Genomic DNA, 23,782 nt, shown 5'->3' with positions numbered 1-23,782 from the left:
GAGGTCTGCTCGGAGACTCGAGCAGTTATCTGTTCGAGTCCAAGAAGGCTTTCCCATGTCAAACAGGGAGTATATCCTTCCTTCTCATGTGACTTGCAGGCACAAGATTATCCCTAATTCTTGCATGTGACTCACTGTGATGTTATCGAGCAACCTAAACCATATGAAATTCTGCCTTTTGATCTTTTCTGCTGTTACCTGATCACTGACTGACATAGAAGCCCTGGTCGGTATTCTGCAGGATCACATGGTATAATTTAGGTGAACAATGTTCTTCATTACAGTTTTATGACAATTTTCAGTAAAATAGAATAGTTAATATTCTTAATCCATCGTTGCTGGTATTTTAAATACAACTGGAGTAAGCAGAACCTCCTTTCCCCTTTTCTAAAGATTTACATCTTTTCTCTGTCTAGCAAGCTTGTCATGTGCTTGCATCCGATATTTAATCAGAAGGATGCTTGTTGAGAACTGGCATTTGGAAAAGGAGATGTTAGTCCAGTGATTACAGAGAATGAGATATGCTTCAGGTGATCTGCCTGATCTTCAGGAGTCTAAATACATTCTGGTATAGAAATGGATTAGATTACTTCCAGATGTGAGGTGGTTGGTTTTTTTTCTTTTTTTAATACAAAAAAGGCAAAACGTGCCATTTGATGTGTGTTACCTGCCAAACACAGCCCCCTTTGGAAAGGGGATGCAAGAAATTCTGCTCAGGACATGTGAGCAGAAAGACTATTTAATCAGACTTGGTAGCTTTTCCCACCCTTAGGATTTTGCACTTGTCATCTTTTCACACCATTTTTATCTTTGCATTTCTGTGGCTGATAGTAAAGCAAAGAAGGGTTTCCACAGAGGTAGACATCTTTTTTTTCCCTTCCCTGTACTGTTCCTCAGCTCATAAACTTCCCCAGAAATTTTTGGCCATGAAACTTTCATTTCTTTAACATTAAAGATGGAGGTTGTTTGGGCATGTGAAAAATAATAAAAAAAAAAATTAGTAATGTAAGTTACACGAAGAGAGTGGACCAATCTGGTCAAATCCTGTTCTCTCAATTACTTTTAGAGGAAGCTACATATCCTTGCTGAGGGAATATAGTGGGGAAAGGAAAAGAAGGCTTCTGCCATGCTGAGTGATTGTAAGTAAGATTTCTCTTAAAGTATGTAGGTAAAACAGAGTTCATCCAAAGCTGCATGGCATATTGTCTTGATTTTGCCCAGCAATCTGTTTACTTGAGCTTTCTTTAAAAAAATCCACATGATCTTGAACGGTGAAAGGGGTTAACAAGAAAAATCTTTTATTTGTGTCTGGGGTATTTTAGGAGTGTTAACCTTAAAGAATGCAGAAGAGGAACTCTGTGGATAGGCTTTGCACAAAGCATATTGCTACTATGGGTATAGAGACCATATGAAAGCCTGTTGAGTTTCCTAATTGAAGATGTTTCTGCCTAGTGGTGTAGATGGATCTAGTTTTTATTAAAGGAAAATACACTGATTCTCACTGTCTTTACATTTTGCTGTTACTAGCAACTCTTGAATTTCAGACTTTTTTTTTTCTTACTATGTTCACGTTGTGCAAAATTGACATTTCTTCATGAAGTAGATGAGTTTACTGAATGCAAGCTGAGGCAGAGTTTGGTAAGAAGCAAAGAGAGATTCTTGCTCTTTCTGTCTTGAATTTGTTCTGAAATGTTGAGATTGACTCATTGAAGAAACACTACATGTAGTTATATAAAATTGCATTTAAGTCTTGACTATTTCAAACCTCCAAACTATTTAATAAAATTAGTTGTGAAAACAGGACATTGTGGAAAAGATACCAGGAAAAAGTACCTGACAGTTAGCACTGGCTCTCAGTAAAAGGGTAAAGGGTTATCTTTCTAAACGCCCTCCTGCTCTCTCCTGTTGAGTACCTATGGAGTTTTCCTGAATAGCTGACTTTTTTTTCTTTTTTTAATTAGATACATGCACAGCTGGTCTTGAGCGTGCTTCTAGTAGTAACTCTTGCGTTGACTTGAAGTCCCTGACTTCGCTGAGTACTGTAGCTAACACTGTTTACGCATGTTTGTCAGTTTTCCTGCCCTTCTATAAATCAGACAAATTTGAAAGAAAAATGTTTCTTATGTCACAGCAATTGCAGGAATGCAGTGAAGACGAAGAGGATCGGGAGTGCTTAAAACAAGCCATTACTGCTCTTCTGAATCTGCAGTGCAGCATGGAGCGCATTTACAGCAAACACTCCCCGAGACGTCGGCCTGGGTAATAATCCACAAAAGTACCCTGGTTTCCTAGAGCAGGAGATAAAGGATGTGGAAGGAATTGTCATTTTTTTCTTGTTAGATACTCTAGTTCCTTTTCAAGACATGTCTTTATGCCAGTTTTCTTTGTAAACGGAGTAGCAGCCCAAAACCTTCATGGTCCACTTCTGTGAATAATGTCAGTATCTTGCTCCTTCCCTATCCAAAGCAGCATGTGTAGGGCAAGGGCAAAGGAATAATAATATAAATTATTCATTTAGGGTTTGGGTTTGTTCTTGGGTTTGGTTTTTTTTTCTCTTGGAATGGCAAATGTGGAATGTGCCCAATGTGACTTTTTCTTCTCTTCATTCCAGGGAGCCAGTCTGTCGCTTCTATCACCGACAAATAAGAAGCAAGCACTTGGCCATCAAGAAAATGAATGAAATCCAGAAAAATATTGATGGCTGGGAAGGCAAAGATATTGGGCAGTGCTGTAATGAGTTCATAATGGAGGGTGGCTTGACAAAAATAGGAGCCAAACATGAACGCCACATCTTTCTCTTTGATGGTTTAATGATCAGCTGTAAAACTAATCATGGTCAATCGCGGCTTCCCGGTTACAGCAATGCGGAGTATAGGCTGAAGGAAAAAATTATCATGAGGAAAATACAGATTATTGATAAAGATGACACAGCTGAATATAAACATGCTTTTGAGCTGGTATCTAAAGATGAAAACAGTATACTGTTTGCTGCCAAGTCTGCTGAAGAGAAGAGTAACTGGATGGCAGCGCTGATTTCCCTCCAGTATCGCAGTACTTTGGATAGGATGCTTGATTCAGTGCTACTGCAAGAAGAAAACGAACAGCCGCTGAGGTTGCCCAGCCCAAGTGTGTATCGTTTTGTAGTGGAAGACTCTGAAGATAACATTGTTTTTGAGGACAACTTGCAAAGCAGGAATGGCATTCCTATCATCAAAGGAGGAACAGTTGTGAAACTAATTGAAAGGTTAACGTACCATATGTATGCAGGTATCCTGTACATTCAATATATATATGGTTTTTTAAGGTCATGCTTGTATGGTTGATGATATTAATCCTTTTATCTTTTGTTTGTTGGGGGGTTTTTCTGTGTGTAGTTAAATATAAAGGAATATTTGCAGGGGAAAAAAAATCCCACTATCTGTTTACTAAATCAACTGGTTTTGCTAGCAAAGCCATAAGAAAATTTTGGGTATGCAAGCCCTTCACCTCTCCCTCCCTGCTTCCTCCCCAGCTCCACCACCCCCTCAGAAAAAAAAAATAAAATTAAAAATCAATGGTCTAATAGGAGCCACCAGTGTGTTTCCTGAGACCGTCATGGCTAGAGCAGTGGTGCTGTTACAGGCTGTGTGACTGTGGAGGAAGAAAAAGGTTGGAGGTTATATTTACTGTAATTCAACCTGCTGCTTTTTGAAGTCCCTTGGCGTAAAAGGATGCAAAGCACAATTGTTGGTTTTTTTCAGACTTTCCTGTGAAATACTTTCTTAAAGCCACAGAAATGAAACCTTGAAGTAGTTATGTGAAGTGCTAATGTTGGTGCAAATGTTAGATCTTAGATTTGGGGTGAAAGGCATGCACTGAAAGGGGATGGAGCGCAGCTGACCCAAGGGTGCTGGTGAAAGTGGTGTGCAATTTTTAGAAAACTTCTCAAATACTAATGGTTTCTTTTGTGCTTTTTACAAAACTGCCTCCTATTGAAGTTAGTCTTTTTTTGTAAAACTAAGGCTAGATGGGGTGGAGGTGTATATGTTAAAAAAAAAATAATTTAAAAAATAGCATTTCCTGGATTGAAGCTCAGTATTGATGCACCTGGTCAGTATGGAAGTAATCCACAGTTGTGTTGTCCGTGAGTCCCAAGTCATCAATTTCTAAAACGTGGTGGATTTTGGTGGCTTGTAAACTTTGTTCTTTTCCTGAATGAACTGGTGTATTTGAGTATTCGTTTACTAGTGTAACTTCAGTTTTTGTAGTGTGAGTACTTGCCACTTCGGCCTCGGGAATCTTCAATGAAAGCACTGCCTCTTGGGTTTCTCTGTGCTTTTTCCAAACAGCGTTTGGAGCCAAGACTAACAAAATCCTCTCCCTCAGCCTCCACAAGGGCATTTTGATGACTAACAGCATGTGGAAGGGACTCTCAGCAGATCGCGGTGGTGCTTTTTGTTTGTATTTAGGTCAATATATGATTTTTTTAAAACTCTCAGTTGATTGTTTGCATTGGTGTCAGACTTGTTTGAAGCAGGCTTCACTCCGGCACATGGGCTCCGCATCCGTGGAGTGACCTCTTGTCACGTCGAAGAATTCCCCAGTAGATACGAGGATATTGTGGGAAGTAGCTAATGCAGAGTTAATAAACTCTTGGATTTAAATTGTGAGCCACTAATAGTAGCACATGGCTTGGATTTTCTATTTTATTGAGAATGCCATTTACAAAAATAAATGGATTTCAAGAATAATTTAAAGGATCCTGCACAGCTTAGAGGGCAGAGTAGCAGCCCCCATTTTAAGAGAACTGCATATCTTGCCCGCAGATCAGAGATGCTACCTGCCTGTTCAGCGGTAAGAGGAAGATTTACTTTCAAAATATCTTAAATAGTATTGAAGAGTGAACGTAGCTGTGACATGGAAGCAGAACAGGCCAGTGCACACTCAGCAGCATTATCACAGAATGAGAGCGTTGTTACTTTAAGCTTGCAAGGACGTTCCTGTATATGGATCCCTCAAAAATGTTGAGCAGTGCTCTGCAGGGAATTTAAGCCTTCTTAAAAGCAGTGTGTGTCTTAATCTTTTGCGGGCTTATTGAAAGAAATGCATTGCCCACATGTTGAAGGCTGCTGGTGTAAGCTTACCTGCGCCTAATGCGGATAGATTCAAGACTATTTACAGAACAGGAAGAAAAAAGAAACTCCCAACACCACAAACCCCACACTTCTGGGCAGGCATATGCATAGGCACTTCTCTCGGCCTGGTTTTCCTGTATTTCAGCATAGTTCAGCATTCGTTTGCTGCCCGGCAGCACTGGAAGCAGCTGCACGCCACACAGCAGCAGCATCTTTGCTGCTGTTCCTCTTGTGAGGGAGCCTGCTGCAGGGATGTCAGGACTAGGACCAGATGATGACCCTTGGTGACTCCCAGTAAAGCCATTCATCAGCTTGCTTATCCACCATCTAAGAAACTCTCTACAAGAGAGTGGAATGACAAGAGATTAAGGGAAAAGAAAAAAATCTTCTTTAATACTTCTAATATAGCAGAGTGGGCACAGTAAAACACGCGGTGGCTTGCGGATAGGGAGCGTCTCATGGTAACACACCTACCGTAGCGGTGAGAAACTGCGGGAGGGAGGTGTGGTGGCTTGTGGACAGGCAACATCTGGAGCTGCTGTAGGTATTCGCTTTGTAAGGACTCTGCTGCTGATTGGGTTTTCCCTGCTGGCTGCTCGGCAGAGGGTAGTTGTGTGCTGGAGCCAGTGTGCAGTTCCCCCCTTGCTGGAGATTTTTTTTAACAACAGGTGAGACACAAGTTTGGTTGCAGTGGTGTAGGTATTTTTGATGTCTGGAGAGTAGGCAGCCTGGTTCTACCACGTTTTCTTTGTCTTTATGAAAACCATGGAATAGCTGTATGTTCAGGGGAGTGTAAGTCAGTTTGCGTGCCAAGACTGAGGCAGAGCCCTTGAGAGAACATCGTATGTACAGTTGAATACTTTTACAGGGGAAATGCATGAAAGAACTAAACGAAAATTTCACAAGGAGTATCATTTTTAATATTTTGCAAATTACAGTGCTTGACTTACAACCTTCATGTATTTTCTGCACTTAAACTTTTTCTGTGAAGTGTATGTGTATTTTATTTCTGATATTTTGCAATTGGGTCATTTTCTTACTCTATACTCTATCCTTGCAGATCCTAATTTTGTACGTACTTTCCTTACCACGTACCGCTCCTTTTGCAAGCCCCAGGAACTGCTGAGTTTACTGATTGAAAGGTAAGCAGTAGTCATCCTTTCTGAAGATACCGAGAGGCTTTTTGTATTTACTTACTCCTTTTTTGCTCGGGTTCTCAGTGCCACGTGGCACGTGTTTTAGTGAAGTTCGTAAAACAGTAACTTTTAAAACGGGACACAATGCAAGCTTTCTTTTCCCACTTTGTTAAATTAGTTACCTGAATTAAGTATTAGCTAGAGCATCTGGAGTGCCTTCAGCTGTGGGGTAGTAATGTTCTGAACTGCTAACCTTGATCAGGAGAGCCTATTTGAGTATGCCTGTGCCTCGATGCAAACAAGAACGGAAATGTTCTAAGCAGTTTGAGAGGCATGGACTCAACATAAACAACATTTTAATACAGTGTGATAAAGCTGCTCTTAAGCTTCCTTTTAATCTTCGCTTAATCAAGCTACCAGGTAGTTAAAAACCTTATATCCTAGTCTAGACGTCTTGTGATGACCAGAGAACTAGCGAATTATCAGGGTGAGAGCTGGGTGTGTTAGCAGTACCTAGCTAGAGGAGGAGGGAATTCCAGGCAAACTGGATATTAGATGAGTGCTTGAGTTTCACCATGCGTTTGTTTTTTGGTTTGGTTTTTTTTTTTTTTTTAATGCAACTGCTCTTCAGGTCTTCCATAAAAGGTTTGTGTTTTATCTTAATTGCCATCAGTTTTTTGGTGCTTTTATTCATAGGTTTGAAATCCCAGAGCCTGAGCCTACTGAAGCAGACAGGCTGGCGATTGAGAAGGGGGAACAGCCCATCAGCGCAGACCTGAAGCGGTTTCGCAAAGAATATGTCCAGCCAGTACAGCTCAGGTTTATTTGCTTTTAAATTTGTTCTGTTAAAGCCAGATTTTCGTTCACTGATTATATGGTGATCCTGGAGACAGTAATCTCTTCTGGAGACTGCTGTGCTGTCAAGTAGGGACTTATCACTGTCTGCAACCAGACTAATATCCCAAATCATGTTCTGATTAGTCATACTGACTTCTGTTGTTGTTGCAACTGTACTTTGGTGTTCTGCCGCTCACAGCTGTGATCACCAGCCACAAGAACGTTGTATGGCTGCTATGTAAAGCGGGTGTGGGTGAGAGATGTATAAATGAAAGTGTTTCTGACTGCATTTTGAATGGATTCCTTGTTAACAGGCCCTATGAAGATAGTTTCTCTGTTTCCATTTCTTTCAGTCCTGCTGGTATTAGACTCCGTTTCCCAGCCCCGGTGGTGTATTTGCCCACAGACAGGGAGACTCTTGTCTGTACTGCACGTTGCAACAGGCTGCAGTGAATCTTCAAGGTCTTGCTGACCAAGCTAACTTGGGGAACAATTAAGTGTTTCTAGCATGAATGAGGCTAGTTGTTTCCCTGATAGGGGATCAGGTCAGGAGGAGACACAAATCACAACCACTGTTTGCTAGAACAACTTTTATTCATTAAACTGTTTCTGTTAGCAGCATCAAGGTGTTACTATTAATGGCAGATAACTATACACACAGTACCCTCAGCTACGCTGTTACTGCATGCAGCCATTCCTAGCTAGCTGTCTGGAGCCACAGCAGCTTACTCAAAGTGAAGGATCATACTGACATGCCAGTACCTTCAAGGCAGGTGTTCAGAAGGTCACTTAGGGGTCCCATTTTTGTCAGATACCTGTGTGTATATATACGATGAGTACGTATGTAACACTGTAGTTTTCATTGATACATAGCAGCCACCACCTTCATGGATGGAGTCCAGGTTACACATCCTCAGTGTAACTTTGATGCTTGTGTGTGCTCGTGGCCGTGTACAGATTTATGAGGCCCTTGGTGGTGTTAGTTGTGGGTTCAGCAGGACTTCCAGCCTCCGCAGTTCTTGGGAGAGGGAGAGCTTCGCACACTGCCTCGCAACACGTACTTTTCCTGGTTTCAGCTTGCTTATTTATCCATCCACATAGATGCCCATAGAGCCCCTTCACAGAAACTCACACAGAACGGGCTTCTGTGACATAACTGGCTCAAGAGTTTAAAATCATTGTATTGCTTTTGTTGCTATTTTTTATAGCTGCCCCTGCTGATCGGGGTTGAAGTTGCTTGGGGACCTCCTCACAGTGCCCCTTTGCATGGTACACATACATTTTCCTGCAGCACTGCTGACTGCCGTAGCTGAGCAGGACAAGTGGTTACCGGTGAACTGGAACCTGTAGAAAAGCGTGAGGCAGAAATTAGCCATGTTTCTTGCTATTCATTTCCAAAACCAATTGAGCACTTTTGCCTTCGTATGTTATCTTTGAGCTGTTTGAAACCCGTGCCCCGTTCCAAGGATTCCAGGATCTTTGGTTACAGTTTCTGGTTTCTTTCCTTGTTTGAGAGGTGTGGATACTTCTTATCCTGACAGCTACTCTTTGCTGTCTAATTCATGCTACGGGTGGTGATCTCAGTCCCCTTACTGGTGCCCTCTTCATGAGATGTGGTTTAAAGCTGCTATTTAACACACACCCTTCTGTGGCTTACTGTTAATCTTTGAATTTAGGAGATATGATATGTTTCTGGGAGCTTGAAACTCTGTCCTATAATTGAAAATAATTGTCTGAATTTGAGCCGTTAGGTTGATAAGCCCAGCACTTTGTGTAATTCGAGCATTGTTAATAGCATTAACCTCTGCTTCTGAGAGCTAGGAGGTATGGGAGGAAGGTGGAGAACACGAAGATGCTCATCCCTCCCTCCCTCCCTCCCTTCCTGCCTCCTCTCCCAGAACTTACTCCCCATCTAGTAGAAGATGCTGTAGACGTGCTGTGCAGTGCACAGGCATGGAAACGGTGATGTCTTTGATTAGATGAAATGTGAGGTCATGAGAAAGAGGAGGTGCTAAGCTGGAAATGCGGTCAGCAGAACCAGGCAATCTTTCTTGCTTTTTCAGTGTTCCTACCATGGTATCTCAAAGGCAAAGACTGATTAGATAAAATCCTGTATTACTGTTGCTGGGAACTTCAAAACTTTGCTCCTTGGATGGTTAGAAGCTGTCATTGATTCCAAGCCTGAATGTTCTGTTTGCGTAGCCAGTCTTTCATGGGATAGGCCTTATTCTTTAACTTATAGGGAAGAGGAGAACTGGTGCCTCCTCCGTACTCATGCTCTTCGTTCGACTAAGCTAAACCAGCCAACTTCTCTAGCGCTCTGACTCATAACAGACTGGCACGTTACAATCAGTTGTCTGCCCCATCCGTCTCGGGTGTTCTTGCCCCCCAGTCTACAGGGCTCTGAGCCACTGAGACCAGTAGCCTGATACGCAATTAGCGCTGGTTTACCTCGGTGTCCTGAGCTGCAAAGAGTGGAGGAGTTCAGCAGCACTTGGCACGCAGCTGAGCCACTTCTGCCAAGGCGATGGGGCAGGAGTAACCACATCTCACTGTAAGCATCTCCTCCTCTGAGTCTGTTAAATTCCCTGTGCCAATTCCCTGTTGAATTGGCACAAGGAAGACAGTTGTACTAGTTGAGATAGGAGGTTTTTGCTCACCCATCGTGTAAGATGATATGGTACACCCCGATAAATCAAAATTTTGAGGTATGACCTCAACTTGTTTACCTGAAGAAGAGGCAAAACAGGTTTGTATTCTGAAACATCCTAAGCATAGAAGGTAGAAGAGCAGTTGTAATTCGTTTTTAGAGGCTTGTTTATTAAAAGTCTGTTTTAGAAAATGTAGAGAAAAATCAAGAGAAAGTTTAATGTTATCCGTAAAGGAAGTACTGGATGTAGAACAGCCATTTGTGTAACTAAAAAGATGTGAAAGGAGGGCAGTACACTTGGAACAACTTCTAAGCTGAAGTTTGTGTGTAGAAAAGAAACAATTGCAAATTTGTTTCTTATCAAATAGGAGAACCTAAGTAGCCTTTTTAGTAAAAAACAAACAAACAAACAAAACAAAACAAAAAAACCCACAAAAAACCAGAAAATTACATTAGAAATACCAATTTTATCTGATCTTGATACGTTTTTTCCTCTTCTGAAACCACCTCAACACTAGCATTCTTTCTATAAAAATTAAAAAACCCACCAAATATATTTATGCTAAGACTGGAAAATTAGGTTTAAATACCTGGGGATTTCTGTGGTCATTGATGCCATGCTTAGTCTTTGTTCTGCCCCTTTGTCCACGTGTATTTCAATAGTCATCAACTACATGAATCTGTAACTCCGCTTTTGTAGAATTGTGTTTCATTTGGTGTTTACATGGGATGAGTCTTGGAAGTCAAGAACAAACATCATTTTTTTTCCCTCTCCTTCCTTAGAATATTAAATGTTTTTCGTCACTGGGTAGAGCACCATTTTTACGATTTTGAAAGAGATCTGGAGTTACTGGAGAGATTGGAGACGTTTATTTCCAGTGTAAGAGGTATGGTAATTGGTGGTCCTATTTTTCTTCCACATTTTGGTACAACCTGCTGGTCTAATCCTGACAGGTTTTTGACATGGGAATATCTTTACACGCATGAGTAATTTTAATGCCTTTAATTGAGCTGTTTATGAGACTCTTTTACATGAGCAAGCTTTGGCCTGGAGCCTAAACAGCTACCAAAAATGACTTTTAAGCATTATGATATTTACCTTAAGTGTATTTACTTCTGGACAGTAATGTTTGTCCTTGCCTGACTATAATTCAGACTGTCACCTTCTTCCTCCCTGTGTTGTATTTGTAGAGAATTCCTTCCCGGTTGGATACTGAGACTGATTTTTCCATCTTGTTCTTTTCCCATTTATTGAAAGTTCTGGCTGAATATCATTATCCTTGTAGGAGAGGATACTTGACCCATTTGGTATTGCTTCCTCTGGAGCAATCCCTTATGAACTGGCAGGTTTTTTTGGCAGCCTATGTGGAGGGCAGCAGTCTTGGCATGTCGATTTTAATCATCATCCTGGCAATTCTACACTTTTCAGATTGCCAGACCATACATTGGGCAATATAATCCTGAGACAGACTCAGAGAACAGTAGTTTATCTTTTGCAGAGGTCTCCATGCTAACCATTGCTGACCAGAGAGAAGTAATTACATTCTGGTTAGTCTCTTAAAAGGTATTTGTCTTAAACTGCTGAAGGTACTTCCCGTCTTGTCCACCATTTTGTGTACTGTAAATGTTGGATTGATACTGTAAACATGTATTTCTCTAATCTTTTTGTTCTGCAATGCACTAGTGCAGCATGTTGCAAAGTCCTCACTTCAAGCTTGTTTACTTTTTTAGTTCTCCTCTTCTAGATGAAGCTAGCAGTCAAAGTGGAGATGGTTGCAGCTCAGGGGAAAATGTAAAATATAATGTATACAGGGTCACTTTTTTTCCACACCAAAACTGTCAGTAGATGTGGTTAAACGCAACTGGGAACCCAAAAATTTGTTCACATGGGTCTGTGTTTACCAACTGATACAGGTGCAAGAGCCCATAAGAAGAAAATAGGGAACTACAAACCTAATTAATTTGCATGCAGAAATGCAGAATTTTGAGTGCATGCACAATTGGGGGGGTGGTTTGGTTTCATTAAATCATCAAAAGTCTTTTAAAATGGTATTTAAAAAGTTGTGGATCTTTATTTTTTAATGGTTTGTCTTTTGCAGGAAAGTCCATGAAGAAGTGGGTGGAATCAATTGCTAAAATCATCAAGAGAAAGAAAGCTCAAGCAAATGGGATTAGTCACAACATCACCTTTGAGAGCCCGCCTCCCCCGATCGAGTGGCACATTTGGCGTGTTGGGCACAGTGAAACGCTGGACCTCATGACTCTGCATCCTATAGAAATTGCTCGACAGCTGACACTTCTCGAGTCCGACCTGTATAGGTAGGGATTGAACTAATACATGTGGGTTTTAGATGACTTGAACAAGGAAGAGTTCTAATGTGTAGAATCAGTCAAAAGTACGTCCCCTTGAACGTCAAGAGTTTATGGGAAGGTGTTTTCTTGCAGTCTGTTTGGTATCAAAATATGTAACAGGGAAAAAAAGGTGGGTTTAGTCTCCATATCAGCCTTCTGACAACATAAGTACAGGAAGAACAGTGAAATATTAGCAGCAGATAGTGCTAACTTGTATTGTGTCCTTGTTAAAAGCAAATTCAGTATTACATTAATCAGAAATGCTTGTTGCATCATAAGAAGAGAACACTATTGTCTCTGCTCCTTTCCTTTGCAGCTGCACAGAAAAGGCCTGGGTGTTGTATGCATATAGCCGCGGCATGTGTACCACAATGTCCTCTAATCTAATTCTAAAGAGGTTTTTTTTTGGTTGGTACCATAAGTACTCTGCTGTTTCCTAGCTCTGTTGTTACCTGTGATAAATAGAGCTGCCCTTGATGAGAGAGCTAGGTTTTGCTGGGTGGAAATTCTTTAAAGTCTTACAAAACTCAAAGATGAAGCGTGCTTTCATGCTTCAGTGACAGCAGGTTTTCTGCTGAAATAGGCCACTTCTCCAGCGGGTTGCTCAAAGTACTTCAGCTTCCCATTTTAAAATTGTAACTATCTTTAAGTTGCTTTCTTATGCTTTCAGGAAATTAAACTTAGTCCTTTGTAATTTTCTTATCTGAAAACACTTATTCAAAAACGCCAATTTCAATTAAGATAAAAATGTATTTCTTTCTATATCAAATACTCGTCAAAAAGTTATTTTAAGTAACTGCTTTGCAGTAGATTAGATCAGATTGTATTTGTGAAATATCAAGTCATGATTAAGGGAAGAAATAATCTTTTAATGCAAACACAGAACATGCAATTACTGTTCGTATTGAGCATTTTTCTGCATCTTGCTTTGTCATTATCAGGGCAGTACAGCCTTCTGAACTTGTTGGTAGTGTGTGGACTAAAGAAGATAAGGAAATTAACTCCCCAAATCTATTGAAAATGATTCGTCATACTACAAATCTTACTCTTTGGTTTGAAAAGTAAGTACAGGCGTGATAGTGTAGCGGCGTTAACTCCTACTGATATTCAGAGAGAAACATTTTTCTGCTGTTTGAATTCTATTGCCTTGAATCTTGAGATAGCTGTAGAGCATTACAGAAACTTGAGGCTTTGGTTCAGGGGTGCCTCCATGCCAATCGCACATGCTTCCTCTTCCTGACACAGGAAGATTATTTTTTTTTTTTCCCCAGTTATGTCCACTTGGGTCAGCATGGGTCCTACTCGCCTTTCTATGGTACATCGGAAGGTGTTGAAGAAGGTGTTGAAGGCAGTGCGGGACCTGGCACTGCTTTTGTACATCTCTCATGAAAGCACTGTTGAGTCTTCTCCCCCTGTCTTTGCCTCTTCCTTCTCATGGGAGGTGATTAATTAAGTACTTCTGAGGACATGGCCAGCACTGCCGAAGGGTGCAGCAGCGTGTATGTGTGGACTTCACTAGCGAGTTCAAAACGCCACCATAGATCCAGTGGCATGAGAGTCACCCTACTTACCCGTGATCTTGCTTGGGGTTTGCTTTATTGTTTCAGAGGATATGCCAAAACCTTTCTTGGCTTTCCAACTTGAACATATGTAAGAAGTGATTACATAAATCTGTGCTCAAGATTCTTGAAAGAGAGCCAAAATGTGCATACTGGGTGTACTGTACAGGTTTTGCTTGGAAAAATTTGATTTAGTAGATAGCAAAATGTCAGGTTTTATTCATCAGTGTTTCTCAAGTGATGTCTTTTGATTAGGTGCATAGTGGAAACTGAGAACTTTGAAGAGCGAGTGGCTGTGCTGAGCAGGATTATAGAAATCCTGCAGGTTTTTCAAGATTTGAATAATTTCAATGGTGTTTTGGAGATCGTCAGTGCAATGAACTCTGTGTCAGTGTACAGGCTAGATCACACGTTTGAGGTAAGTTTGGGGCATTGCTCGAGAGGAAAAAAAAAACCAGAATCCAGAAATGGATCAGCCACGCTTCTGAAGTGAAATCCATAGTATCCGTATCACACTTGCTTCCAGGGAAGAAAACAAGTGTGAAACGTTCAAAGTTATTTATGAGAAAACATACGAGGTGGGCTGGGTGTCTCAAACAGTTTGTAACGGGAAGCAGGGCTTTTTAGCAGGCGTTTTCTGACGTGTATTCAGCCCGAAAAGGGGAAACGCTGTGGCCATTCAACTGTTGTTGGTGTGTATGCCTTTGAAAGGCGGCGTGAGGCCTTTAAGTTAAATTCAAAATTGAATGTTTAGTTTTTATTACATGTAAAGACCAGGATTATTACGCTTGTAAATTGATAGACGAAATAATAGTCCCTTTACAGTAGCCTCATTATTCATGTGACTAAAGCGTTGGACTGATGGGGCTGTAGTGCAGAGCAAACCGTTTACAATAGAGGTTCTTTCAAATCTGAATTTCAGTTCCTAATTTTTGCTGAGAGCTAGGGAATTGCCTTGGTTTTGCTAACCATGCTGCTGAGAAGATTCGCATCCCTATTGTTTTTTTTCTTCGACAACTTAGGCACTGCAGGAAAGAAAAAAAAGAGTTTTGGATGAAGCAGTAGAATTGAGTCAAGATCATTTTAAAAAGTATCTGGCTAAGCTCAAGTCAATCAATCCACCCTGTGTGCCTTTCTTTGGTAAGTAACACCAGCGCAGGCTGATACTCCGTTGTCGGTCTTGAGTTTGATGCAGGTGTGTTAATACTGCTTGAAGTGTTCAGGGCTGTGTTAAGCTATAAAAAAATCTTTCATAGAATGTGTGACTTCTGACTTCCTAAGTTTGTAATGGTTTTGAACTTCACAGAGTGGTTTGGGTTGGAAGGGACCTTAAAGATTATCTGGTTCCAAACCTCCCTGCCATGGATCTTCCACTAGATCAAGTAAGAGATGTAGTGTCTCTTACATGGAATTTATTTTTCTATCTTAGAATAGAGATTATTGGTATTATATGGGTATGAATATTAAGTTACTGTGTTAAACTCTGCCTCCACATTGGTGATCTGTTTATGGCAATAACCTAAAGATATTTTTTTTCTTAAAATCAGGTTCTCACATGAAGGAGATAAAACATCTTTATTTCAGTAATATGTTGTTCCTGTGTAAAATGTAGACTTGATTCATTCTTGCCAGTTAATAAACTGTTGGAGCCTTAAAGGGAACAGCCCGCCTATGCTCAGACTTCTTTATCATTCATTACAAAGAATGAAATCAGCTCTTGGAATGAAAATGAAAATTTAAAAATGCTTCTCTCTTTATCAGGAATATACCTAACAAATATTTTGAAGACAGAAGAAGGGAATCCTGACTTCCTTAAAAGACAAGGGAAAGAATTAATTAACTTCAGTAAGAGGAGAAAAGTGGCTGAAATTACAGGAGAAATTCAGCAGTATCAAAACCAGCCTTACTGTTTACGGATAGAGCCAGAAATTCGGGTAATCAAATATTAAATAACCTGTTTGGGGATAGGAAAAGAATGTACACAACCAAAAATCACCAAATAATCTTCTAGTACTGGACCTAATCCTGCATGAGCAGTGACCATCAGAGGAGGGGGGAACAGTGGCTGGTAGACAACCAAGTAGCGCTGCAAAGGACTTAAAGTGGGGATTTGCTTAGTCGGGTTCTGTGTTCTGGGTGTTGTTCATCCCCTTATAGTTCTGCAGCCTGGTATCAGAGACACTTTTAGCAACAAAACAGAGTGAGTGAGACATACTGACTAAACAGCAGACCTTCTCGCAGAGAAATCGGTTGCCTTTAAAGTGGTCTGTACATGCCTGGTGCATTTAGTCCTTCAGACCTTCTGTAATGACACCTCTGACCAGAGGCCATCGACCCCGCTAACAGTCAGAGGTGTGTAGTTCAGCACGAGTACAAACAGTCATTCGGCGTGGCAGAAGCAAAGCCAATGTGGGGATGCACCAGCGTCAGCCAGCGTTATCTTTGGAAATGAGAGGGTGCTCGAGTGGTTACTTACCTAAGGCAAAGACTAGTGAATCCCAGAAAATGTAAAGGAAGATGCTGAAACGGCAAGCCCGGTAATGGTAGGTCAGTGTTTTTATATGGAGGTAATAATGGTTGAAAAGAATAGCTGTAAGTACCCAGCCACACTGCCTGAGCGCGCGGCTGATCGTAACCTTTCCAAAAAGCAGCTGCGTGGACAGCTCTGTCTCAGCTAGAGAACAGCAGCAGGCAGGAACCAACGAAGAAGCTGGTGACATGAAGAATTACATGGGCAGTAACACTGCTGCTTAAAATGTTGTTTGCATTGTGTGTTTAATTGCTGGGGACTCGGCTGGGAAGGGTTTAGGAGATTTACAGTATTCATAGGCCAAGAAGTACCTGAAGTTCACGGGACGGCAGTGTTTGGGCTGCAGAAGGAACAAATGGAAAACGCTGTAGCTCACCGCCCTGAGACTCCAGCTGCAGCAGGACTGGCGGGCGCTGGGGGAGCTTTGTCCGTTCCCCTGCCCATGGTGCATGCATTCCCTCCAGTCCTTGTGCCGTCGTGCCATGCTCTGTCCCTGCCTCTGACCGTCCTGCTTTTGTCCTCCGTCCCTTCCTGTTCTCTGTAGTTCATCGATCACATCCAAAGCACCTCTAAGAAATGGCACTAGCGTAACCTTTGCTTCCACTACTGTATCGTCTCTCTCCCAGATCGGTGATGTTAAGGCCAGTGTTCAGGACACTGTTGCACAGCCCTTAACACAGCTGTGCTGTGCGTGATTCACTAGTCAAAAATACTAGCAAACAATTTACAGAAGACTTAATTAACCATGCCTACTTACTTGACGCAAGGTCAACTTACCATGAACTTGATTGTTTCTTGCATTGGATTGTTTTGTGTTTACTTCAGGGAATGTTTTACTCTGTTTTTCCTGGATATAAGCTTCACAATAGTGAAAAGCTGGATTTTTAATCAGTGAATTACAAGCATTTCATTAAAATTCTGTGTGTATGCTTATTTTTAAAAATATTATTGATGCTTGTTTCATTTAGAAATTCTTTGAAAATCTCAATCCTATGGGGAAGATACCAGAAAAAGAGTTTACAGATTATCTGTTCAACAAGTCATTAGAAATTGAACCTCGAAACTGCAAGCAACCACCTAGATTTGTAAGTCTTGTCCTGCAAATAGCTAAAATCCACTAGCCACTACGAAAAAGGATATGTGGTTAACTCAAGAAGCTGTATATATTTCCTTCAGAATTCTGTATCGTGAGATGATCTTCCAGCAAAACTTGATTTTAAAATACTTCTATTTCAGATGTTTGTTACTACTAAAACATACTACCTTTGACTAATTTTAGAATGAGTATTTTTTTCCCAAAGCCAAAAATACCACCATTTAAATTTGGGTTTCTTACCGTATAGTCATTTGATGGAATACATAATAACAATTCTCATTTCACAGTATCAAGAAATCTTGTAAAATATTAATATTAATCAAAATAATGTATTTTATACACAATTAATGTTTTATTTAAGTAGAAGTTAATTTATTTTGTCTAAATATTTTATATTGCTGTAAAGACTGAAGAATTTACAAGGCGCAGCCTTTTTGCTGAACAAAATACAGTTTAATTCAAAGGAGTAGCAGTTATGTTTTTTCAAAAAATAGTTACTGGAGCCCAGGGTTCTTTTTTAAGCAGAAAGATCACTCTCTAGAACACTTGGTTTTTTATATGTTGTAACTGTACTGGAGCTGGAGAAATACCTGATTTTTGGGAGAGCTGTAAGTCATTTTAGCAATCTGCTGTTGGAGCAATATTACTGTAAGATGATATTACAGATATAGCTAGAAAATGACAAAAATTACTATTGCAAAAATGCTGCTTACAGTAATTTCTCTAAAATACTTTCTACAAGTAGATATTCATGCTGTTCAGTCTCAGTCAGCTGGGTATGAATTCTTCATAGTTCATGATTTCCAAATGAGATACTCTTCTTGGAATTTCAGGAAGGTCCAGTTCTGGGTAGTGTAGTGTGGTGGAGCAGTGCGCACCACCATAGAATGGGAACATAATTCATTTTCAAAGAATCGCCTTTGATCTGTGCTGTGTTACACCTGAGTCTAATGAGGCTTGTTTCAGTCACGCTAGTGATGTGTGTGTAAGAATTTGCTCCTGACTAACGCAGAGGATGTAGACAACATGTGCCTGAGTGTGTCCTTGATCTTGGATGCATGTAGGGCCCTGGTGACCTTCGGTGGTAGAAGCACAAAGAGTGTCTTACGGTGCTGTTACAAGGCTCTTCTGCAGGCACTTGAAATACCTCACTCCCAAGGTTGTGACTTGCTCTTCCCTGTGTCCTGATTGGCATGCATCTGAAACTTGACTTTTCGTTCTTCATAGCTCTGAAAAAAAATAATTTAAAATTATTAAGCTGGGAAAAAAGATTAAGCTGCATCTGTAACTTTTCAGTAAACTCCTGCTGCGTAGATAACAACAGGCTGTACCTGAAGTCATTTGTAGAAATGCTATACTGCTTTTTCAGTTGTATTTGATCAGAACTTTTTAAAATATCTGCTAGAGACTTGGCAAATTTGCTAGCTGAAATGTTAGCAGTACTAACCAGCTGTATTTTCTCCAGCCTAGAAAAACAACATACCCCCTGAAATCTCCTGGGATAAGGCCTAATACCGGCAGACACGGCTCCACCTCTGGCACCCTGAGAAGTCACCCACTGCCACTTGAAAAGGAACCAAGTAAGATAAGTTTCAGTAGAATCACTGAGGCAGAGCATGAATCAACAGTATCAGCACCAACTTCGCCTAACACACCGTCTACGCCGCCAGTGTCTGCTTCTTCGGAGTTCAGTGTGTTTTTAGACATTGATCTCAACAGTTCTTATGGTAAATGTGCAACACGTTTTAATACTTGTCATTATTGTCCCTCAGGCTTCCAAAATGTATTGGTGTGTATGTCAGCCTTTAAAGAAAAATACAAAAAGTAAAAAAAAAAAAAGTTGCAAAATGCAGTTGTGGGCTTATGAAGTTCGTGTGTCAGTATTACATGTACTGCAGTTTTGAAATCCCTGCTGTAAATAACAGTAAGTTACTTGTCACTTGTTCCTTTACAAGTGTATTTCCAGTCTTTTTGCCCACTGAAGCTGAGGCATTCTGTTATGGAAGATGTCCCCGTGAGGTCCTACTGTGCAGGGGCTACACCTGCCCTACCACATATAGCACATCTGTCAAGAGAAAAGGTGCCGAGGACCTGGCATTCACACCAGTGTGTGTTTCAGGAGTGGTCCTGTGCACTAATCACACTCTTGTGATTCTGTTTTTATTTCATTTGAAAGGAATCCAGTCTGTGTTTTGAGATAGGAACCAAAGTGCCAGAAGTAGGGATAGTCAGGGCACTCGCTCCACAATGCAGTCTTGATTTTTTTTTTTTTTTTTTAAAAAAAAGGCAGTATTAGTCCAGATGCACTAATAACGCTCCCAAGCTTTGCCTGTAGCTGTGAGTAGCTCCTTAGTCTTGAAAGAAGCACATGACAGGTCTTGGCCCTCTTCTAAGGGGGCTGCAGGCTTGGCAGGTGTGTTAAGCCCAGTGGGGGACAAAAGTGACGATTTTTTATGGCAGGAGGACATTTGGGCTGCAGGGGAAGTGAATAACAACGTAATATCAGAACATAGAATCATGAAGTTTTAATTCCAGTGTAACTGAAAATCTCTAGTTCAGGAGCATTTTACACAGGAAAGTTTAATTTGTGTTAGCAGTCGATAAACTTGGAGTTTGTGGTGATCTTTGAGGTCGTTCACAAGCATATGTTCTGTGCTGTACTGCAGTTGTTCTGTCTGGAAAGTCTTCAATCAATTTTTCGTTTAACAGGTAACAATAGCATCTTTGCTCCTGTCAGTTTGCCACAGTCGAGTGAGTACCCTAACTCTATTGTTTCATTTAACTCTGCTTTTCCTGGCTTCAGGAGAGCTGAATGGGAATTAAAATCTGAAATCTGGGATGAAAATGTGGGCTGCATTCATTAGGGTCCTGAGAGGAGTTTTTGCACAGGTTTTAGATCAAATGACCAGTAAAGAATGTAAAGTCTAAAAACTGCTCGATTTAGGTTTGGTTTTGGTTTCCCCCCCTGGGAAACATGACTTTGCTTGCATTTCGAACGTCCTTGATGATTATTTTGTTTGACTAATGCTTCAAATGAAGCAGGTTGATAACTTCCTATTACCACATAGTGAAAATAACTTTTCTGTTACTGGGAAAGAAGAGGTACTGTTTGTACCACAGCTGTGAGGGATATCCTGTATTTGTCTGTGTTTTCAGCTTCTCTTTTTACTCCCTTATTACACAGGCATATACACTTTCCCTTAATAAGATTGAAATTTCAAACTGGAGAGCCCAGGTGCCTGATGTATTGATGCAGAGCCCTGAGCACTTCTAAGAGAAAAAACAAATGCATTAAGTCACAAATATGGCTTGGGGCTGGGGAGGGGGTAGTTTCTTAACTTTGAGGATTTTTTTCCCCTCTGTAAAAGGAAGGACTAGAAATGTCCTAAAATGATGTAAGAGTTAATATCATCTGTTCAGTTTGGTGTATTAATTCTCCTGCTTTACAAGTGTTGTAGACCCGTTAACAAAGCCTCTAAATTTCCAAATTTGAATGCGTACCCATATGGCACAGAGAACAAACATTCCACTCCAGAGTGGCGTGTGGGCACACTGCAAGCACTGTGGTAAACAGGGTAAATTCTGCAATATAGAGAGGATTGCAGAGAAAGTTATTTAAGTGCTCACTAGTTTATTTTTCTGTCCTTTAGCATTGCCTGCTAACTGTTGATGCATATCTTTGATACTGGAAATAGGAGACTGCTTTGTGAGGCTATATCTGATTAAAGAAATCAATGAGAATTTCATACAACTGAAGTTAATTCGTTCATGTTGCTGTTGAGCACAAAGATCTGCTTATTTGAGTTACTTCTGGTTTGGCTTGAATATTCTAGCCTATGTTCCTCAGATATTGCACAAGCAGTAAAATACCTGCTTTTTTTCTCTCCAGAGACTTTCTTCAGCTCGTGGGGTAGCTTTCCTAAATTAAGTGATGAGCCTCAACACCCTCCTCCACTTCCTCCACGAAAAAAGATGGATCAGGATGCTTCCAGTGCTAAGGTATTTCTGTCCTGTGTTGAGTAACTTTGCTAATAAATCAGGGAGCATCTAGAACCATAAAATAGCGGAATCATGTAGGTTGGAAAAGACCTTTTAAAATCATAGAGTCCAACCATCTAGGACATCGTTAGTCTTAAAGACTTTCAAATGCAGTGCTCTAGTTGCCCTTTTTAAGTTTCAGGTTCCCAGTGTCCAAACTATGCTAGCTACTTTAGGAGTATAGTGGTCGTATTTGGATCAGAGGTACGGCTATGCCAGTATCGTGTTTCTGACAGTAAAAGTAGCAGATGTCAAAAGAACTCTGCATCTGTCAGAAGATACACTTTATCTAAACATCTACGTTTCTTACGCTGTCTTTTTCTCTCTAATGTTGTAGGGAGGTTTAAAGTCGGATGATGATCCTCCAGCAATTCCACCTCGGCAGCCGCCGCCCCCAAAGATACAGCCTCGCGCTTTGGCTTACACTAACCCCTTTGACCAGCCGCTGCACAGCTCTCCTCCTCCACCCCCCCGGGACCCTCTTCCTGATACTCCACCACCGGTACCACTCCGGCCACCCGAACACTTTATCAACTACCCTCTAAACCTCCAGCCACCACCGGTGGGACGCTTACACAGAGATCCCGACTGGTTAAGGGAGGCGAGCACAGGCCCCAGCTCTCCTGGCACTCCTCCCAGCACGCCCTCTCCCAGGGTACTGCGCCGCTGCTGCGTCATCAGCGCGAGTCACAACAACCTGGTCCACCCGCCCGCACCCCCCGTCCCACCCCGGCACAATTCAAGCCCTCAGTTACCAAAACTTCCACCAAAGACTTACAAAAGGGAGCTGTCCCACCCTCCTTTGCACAGACTGTCTTTGCTAGAAAATGCAGAAACTCCTCAATGACCTTAGCCATAGTAGTCATTGACACTGGAATAGTATTTGTAAAGTTCCTTTTTTTTTTTTATTTATTCAAAAAAGGCAGTGTATTTTAGTACTTTCACAAATTATGCTCTTAAAGTGCTGCTGATCAAAAAAAAAAAGTTTGAATTGGAAAAATAAGACTACACACACTCTATCTAGCCTGTGTCTGTTGGACAGCATGACCCTCAGGTGATCAGCAGCATTGCCTTGTTTCACATCCTCAGTGCCGACACTTATGCCAGTATACAAAATATATCTTTTGCACTGTAAACTACACTAAATGAATTTAAACTGACATCGTTTAATTGCACTGAGCCAAAAAAGGTGCGTCTGTGGAATTTTTTCAAATTTGAGCACTAGTGGCCTTTTTTTTTTTTCCTTAATTTAAAAAAAAAAGCGCAATGGGCGATTACACAATGTGAGGACATACAACATTAGAGGTTTTAAACCTCTGGCCACTTGCCTTCTAACTTCATGTAAGCTTGGAGGTTCATGAGTGACAGCTACTGTTCTCAAATATTTTAATGCCGTGTCTTAATTGTCATTGATTTGCTGCTGAAGACAAAGAAGACAAAACAGGTTGAAATCAAAATACCAAAATATTCAGTTGGTCTTGGATTATTTTGAGAAAGGATGAACAAGGACTACCTGTCTCAGATATTGGAAAGGATCCCTAGTACTTAGCATGCATCTTGTTCAGATGTGCCTTTTTGTTTTGGTAGGCGAAGATGTCTTAAGCTAAAGAGTTGTCTACTGTTCTCGAGAACAAAGCTATATGCCGTGTATGTACAATTGTTTATATTGTATATTTACAGATAATGCTAATAACCTGTATAAATTTAAGTGACTTGAGGCCTATAATACAGTCTGCTACTCTTGCAATCTTATATGGTCAGAAGTGTTTCCTCTGGCTTAGGAACAATCTTGCCTTCCAAACCTAGTAACTTTCTTTAGATCTCACTTAATTTCCAAAATGGATTCATGATTGGTAGCATTTAAACCAGCAAACACTTAAAGCTTTATTAAACTTTTTAAACTGATAAGTGAATGGAACTTTTATTTGCCAGTTGAACTACTTGTTTGAACTGGTGTGAGAGTGAGTTTGTTTTACTGGTAGTACTGTAGCAGCATTTATAAAGTGGCCAGAAGCCACATTTTATTTACTGGTCTGTGGCCTTTTACTGTGCTTTGTATCAGAGTTCTTAACAAGATTAATAAATCACCCCAGTCTTAATTTTTAAGAGCCTGAGCAGTGCGTGTTCCTTGTAAGGACAAGGTTGGGAATTGCATTTAGTAAATCCTTGGCAATACCAAGCGCCATTTTTCCATGCTGCTCTTCTCGGCCTCGGTTGCCCTTCGGTCTGTGGTTGAGTCCATCCAGTGCTGCGAGCAAAGCTCAAGGCAGTTGGGCCCAACCCGGGAGGGCCCTGGGAGTTCAGCGCTTCCCTCCACCTACTAACCCCTCGGGTGCCTTGGCCCCTCTAGGTGGAGAAGTGCGTTCCGTTTTTCCTGGCTTCTGGCTGGAGAAAGACCGCTGTGGTGGGACTGGCAGCAGCTCGGGCTTCCAAGTCATGCTCCGGCTTTTCAGCAGCCCGCCTATACTGC

At 41.0% G+C, this 23,782-nt stretch overlaps 1 protein-coding gene across 1 annotated transcript in view; it reads left to right on the top strand.

The window, feature by feature from the left end:
• The window catches only part of SOS2 (SOS Ras/Rho guanine nucleotide exchange factor 2), a 56,444-nt gene extending 33,026 nt beyond the window's left edge, over positions 1 to 23,418 (top strand). Inside the window, exons 9-23 of the mRNA XM_055715270.1 lie at positions 2,132 to 2,259; positions 2,612 to 3,267; positions 6,175 to 6,256; positions 6,947 to 7,069; positions 10,521 to 10,624; positions 11,837 to 12,056; positions 13,031 to 13,150; positions 13,904 to 14,066; positions 14,671 to 14,788; positions 15,410 to 15,582; positions 17,147 to 17,263; positions 18,740 to 19,001; positions 19,984 to 20,025; positions 21,164 to 21,273; positions 21,650 to 23,418. Of these exons, the coding sequence (XP_055571245.1) occupies positions 2,132 to 2,259; positions 2,612 to 3,267; positions 6,175 to 6,256; positions 6,947 to 7,069; positions 10,521 to 10,624; positions 11,837 to 12,056; positions 13,031 to 13,150; positions 13,904 to 14,066; positions 14,671 to 14,788; positions 15,410 to 15,582; positions 17,147 to 17,263; positions 18,740 to 19,001; positions 19,984 to 20,025; positions 21,164 to 21,273; positions 21,650 to 22,159 (2,928 nt within the window). The 3' untranslated portion in view covers positions 22,160 to 23,418. The remainder of the gene's footprint in view (positions 1 to 2,131; positions 2,260 to 2,611; positions 3,268 to 6,174; positions 6,257 to 6,946; positions 7,070 to 10,520; positions 10,625 to 11,836; positions 12,057 to 13,030; positions 13,151 to 13,903; positions 14,067 to 14,670; positions 14,789 to 15,409; positions 15,583 to 17,146; positions 17,264 to 18,739; positions 19,002 to 19,983; positions 20,026 to 21,163; positions 21,274 to 21,649) is intronic.
• Positions 23,419 to 23,782: the final 364 nt, after the last annotated feature.

This window comes from Falco cherrug, chromosome 7 (assembly GCF_023634085.1).
Source record: "Falco cherrug isolate bFalChe1 chromosome 7, bFalChe1.pri, whole genome shotgun sequence".
Lineage (NCBI taxonomy): Eukaryota > Metazoa > Chordata > Aves > Falconiformes > Falconidae > Falco > Falco cherrug.
The sequence above is the reverse complement of the archived record's forward strand: the minus strand, read 5'-3'. Positions and strand labels throughout refer to the sequence as shown.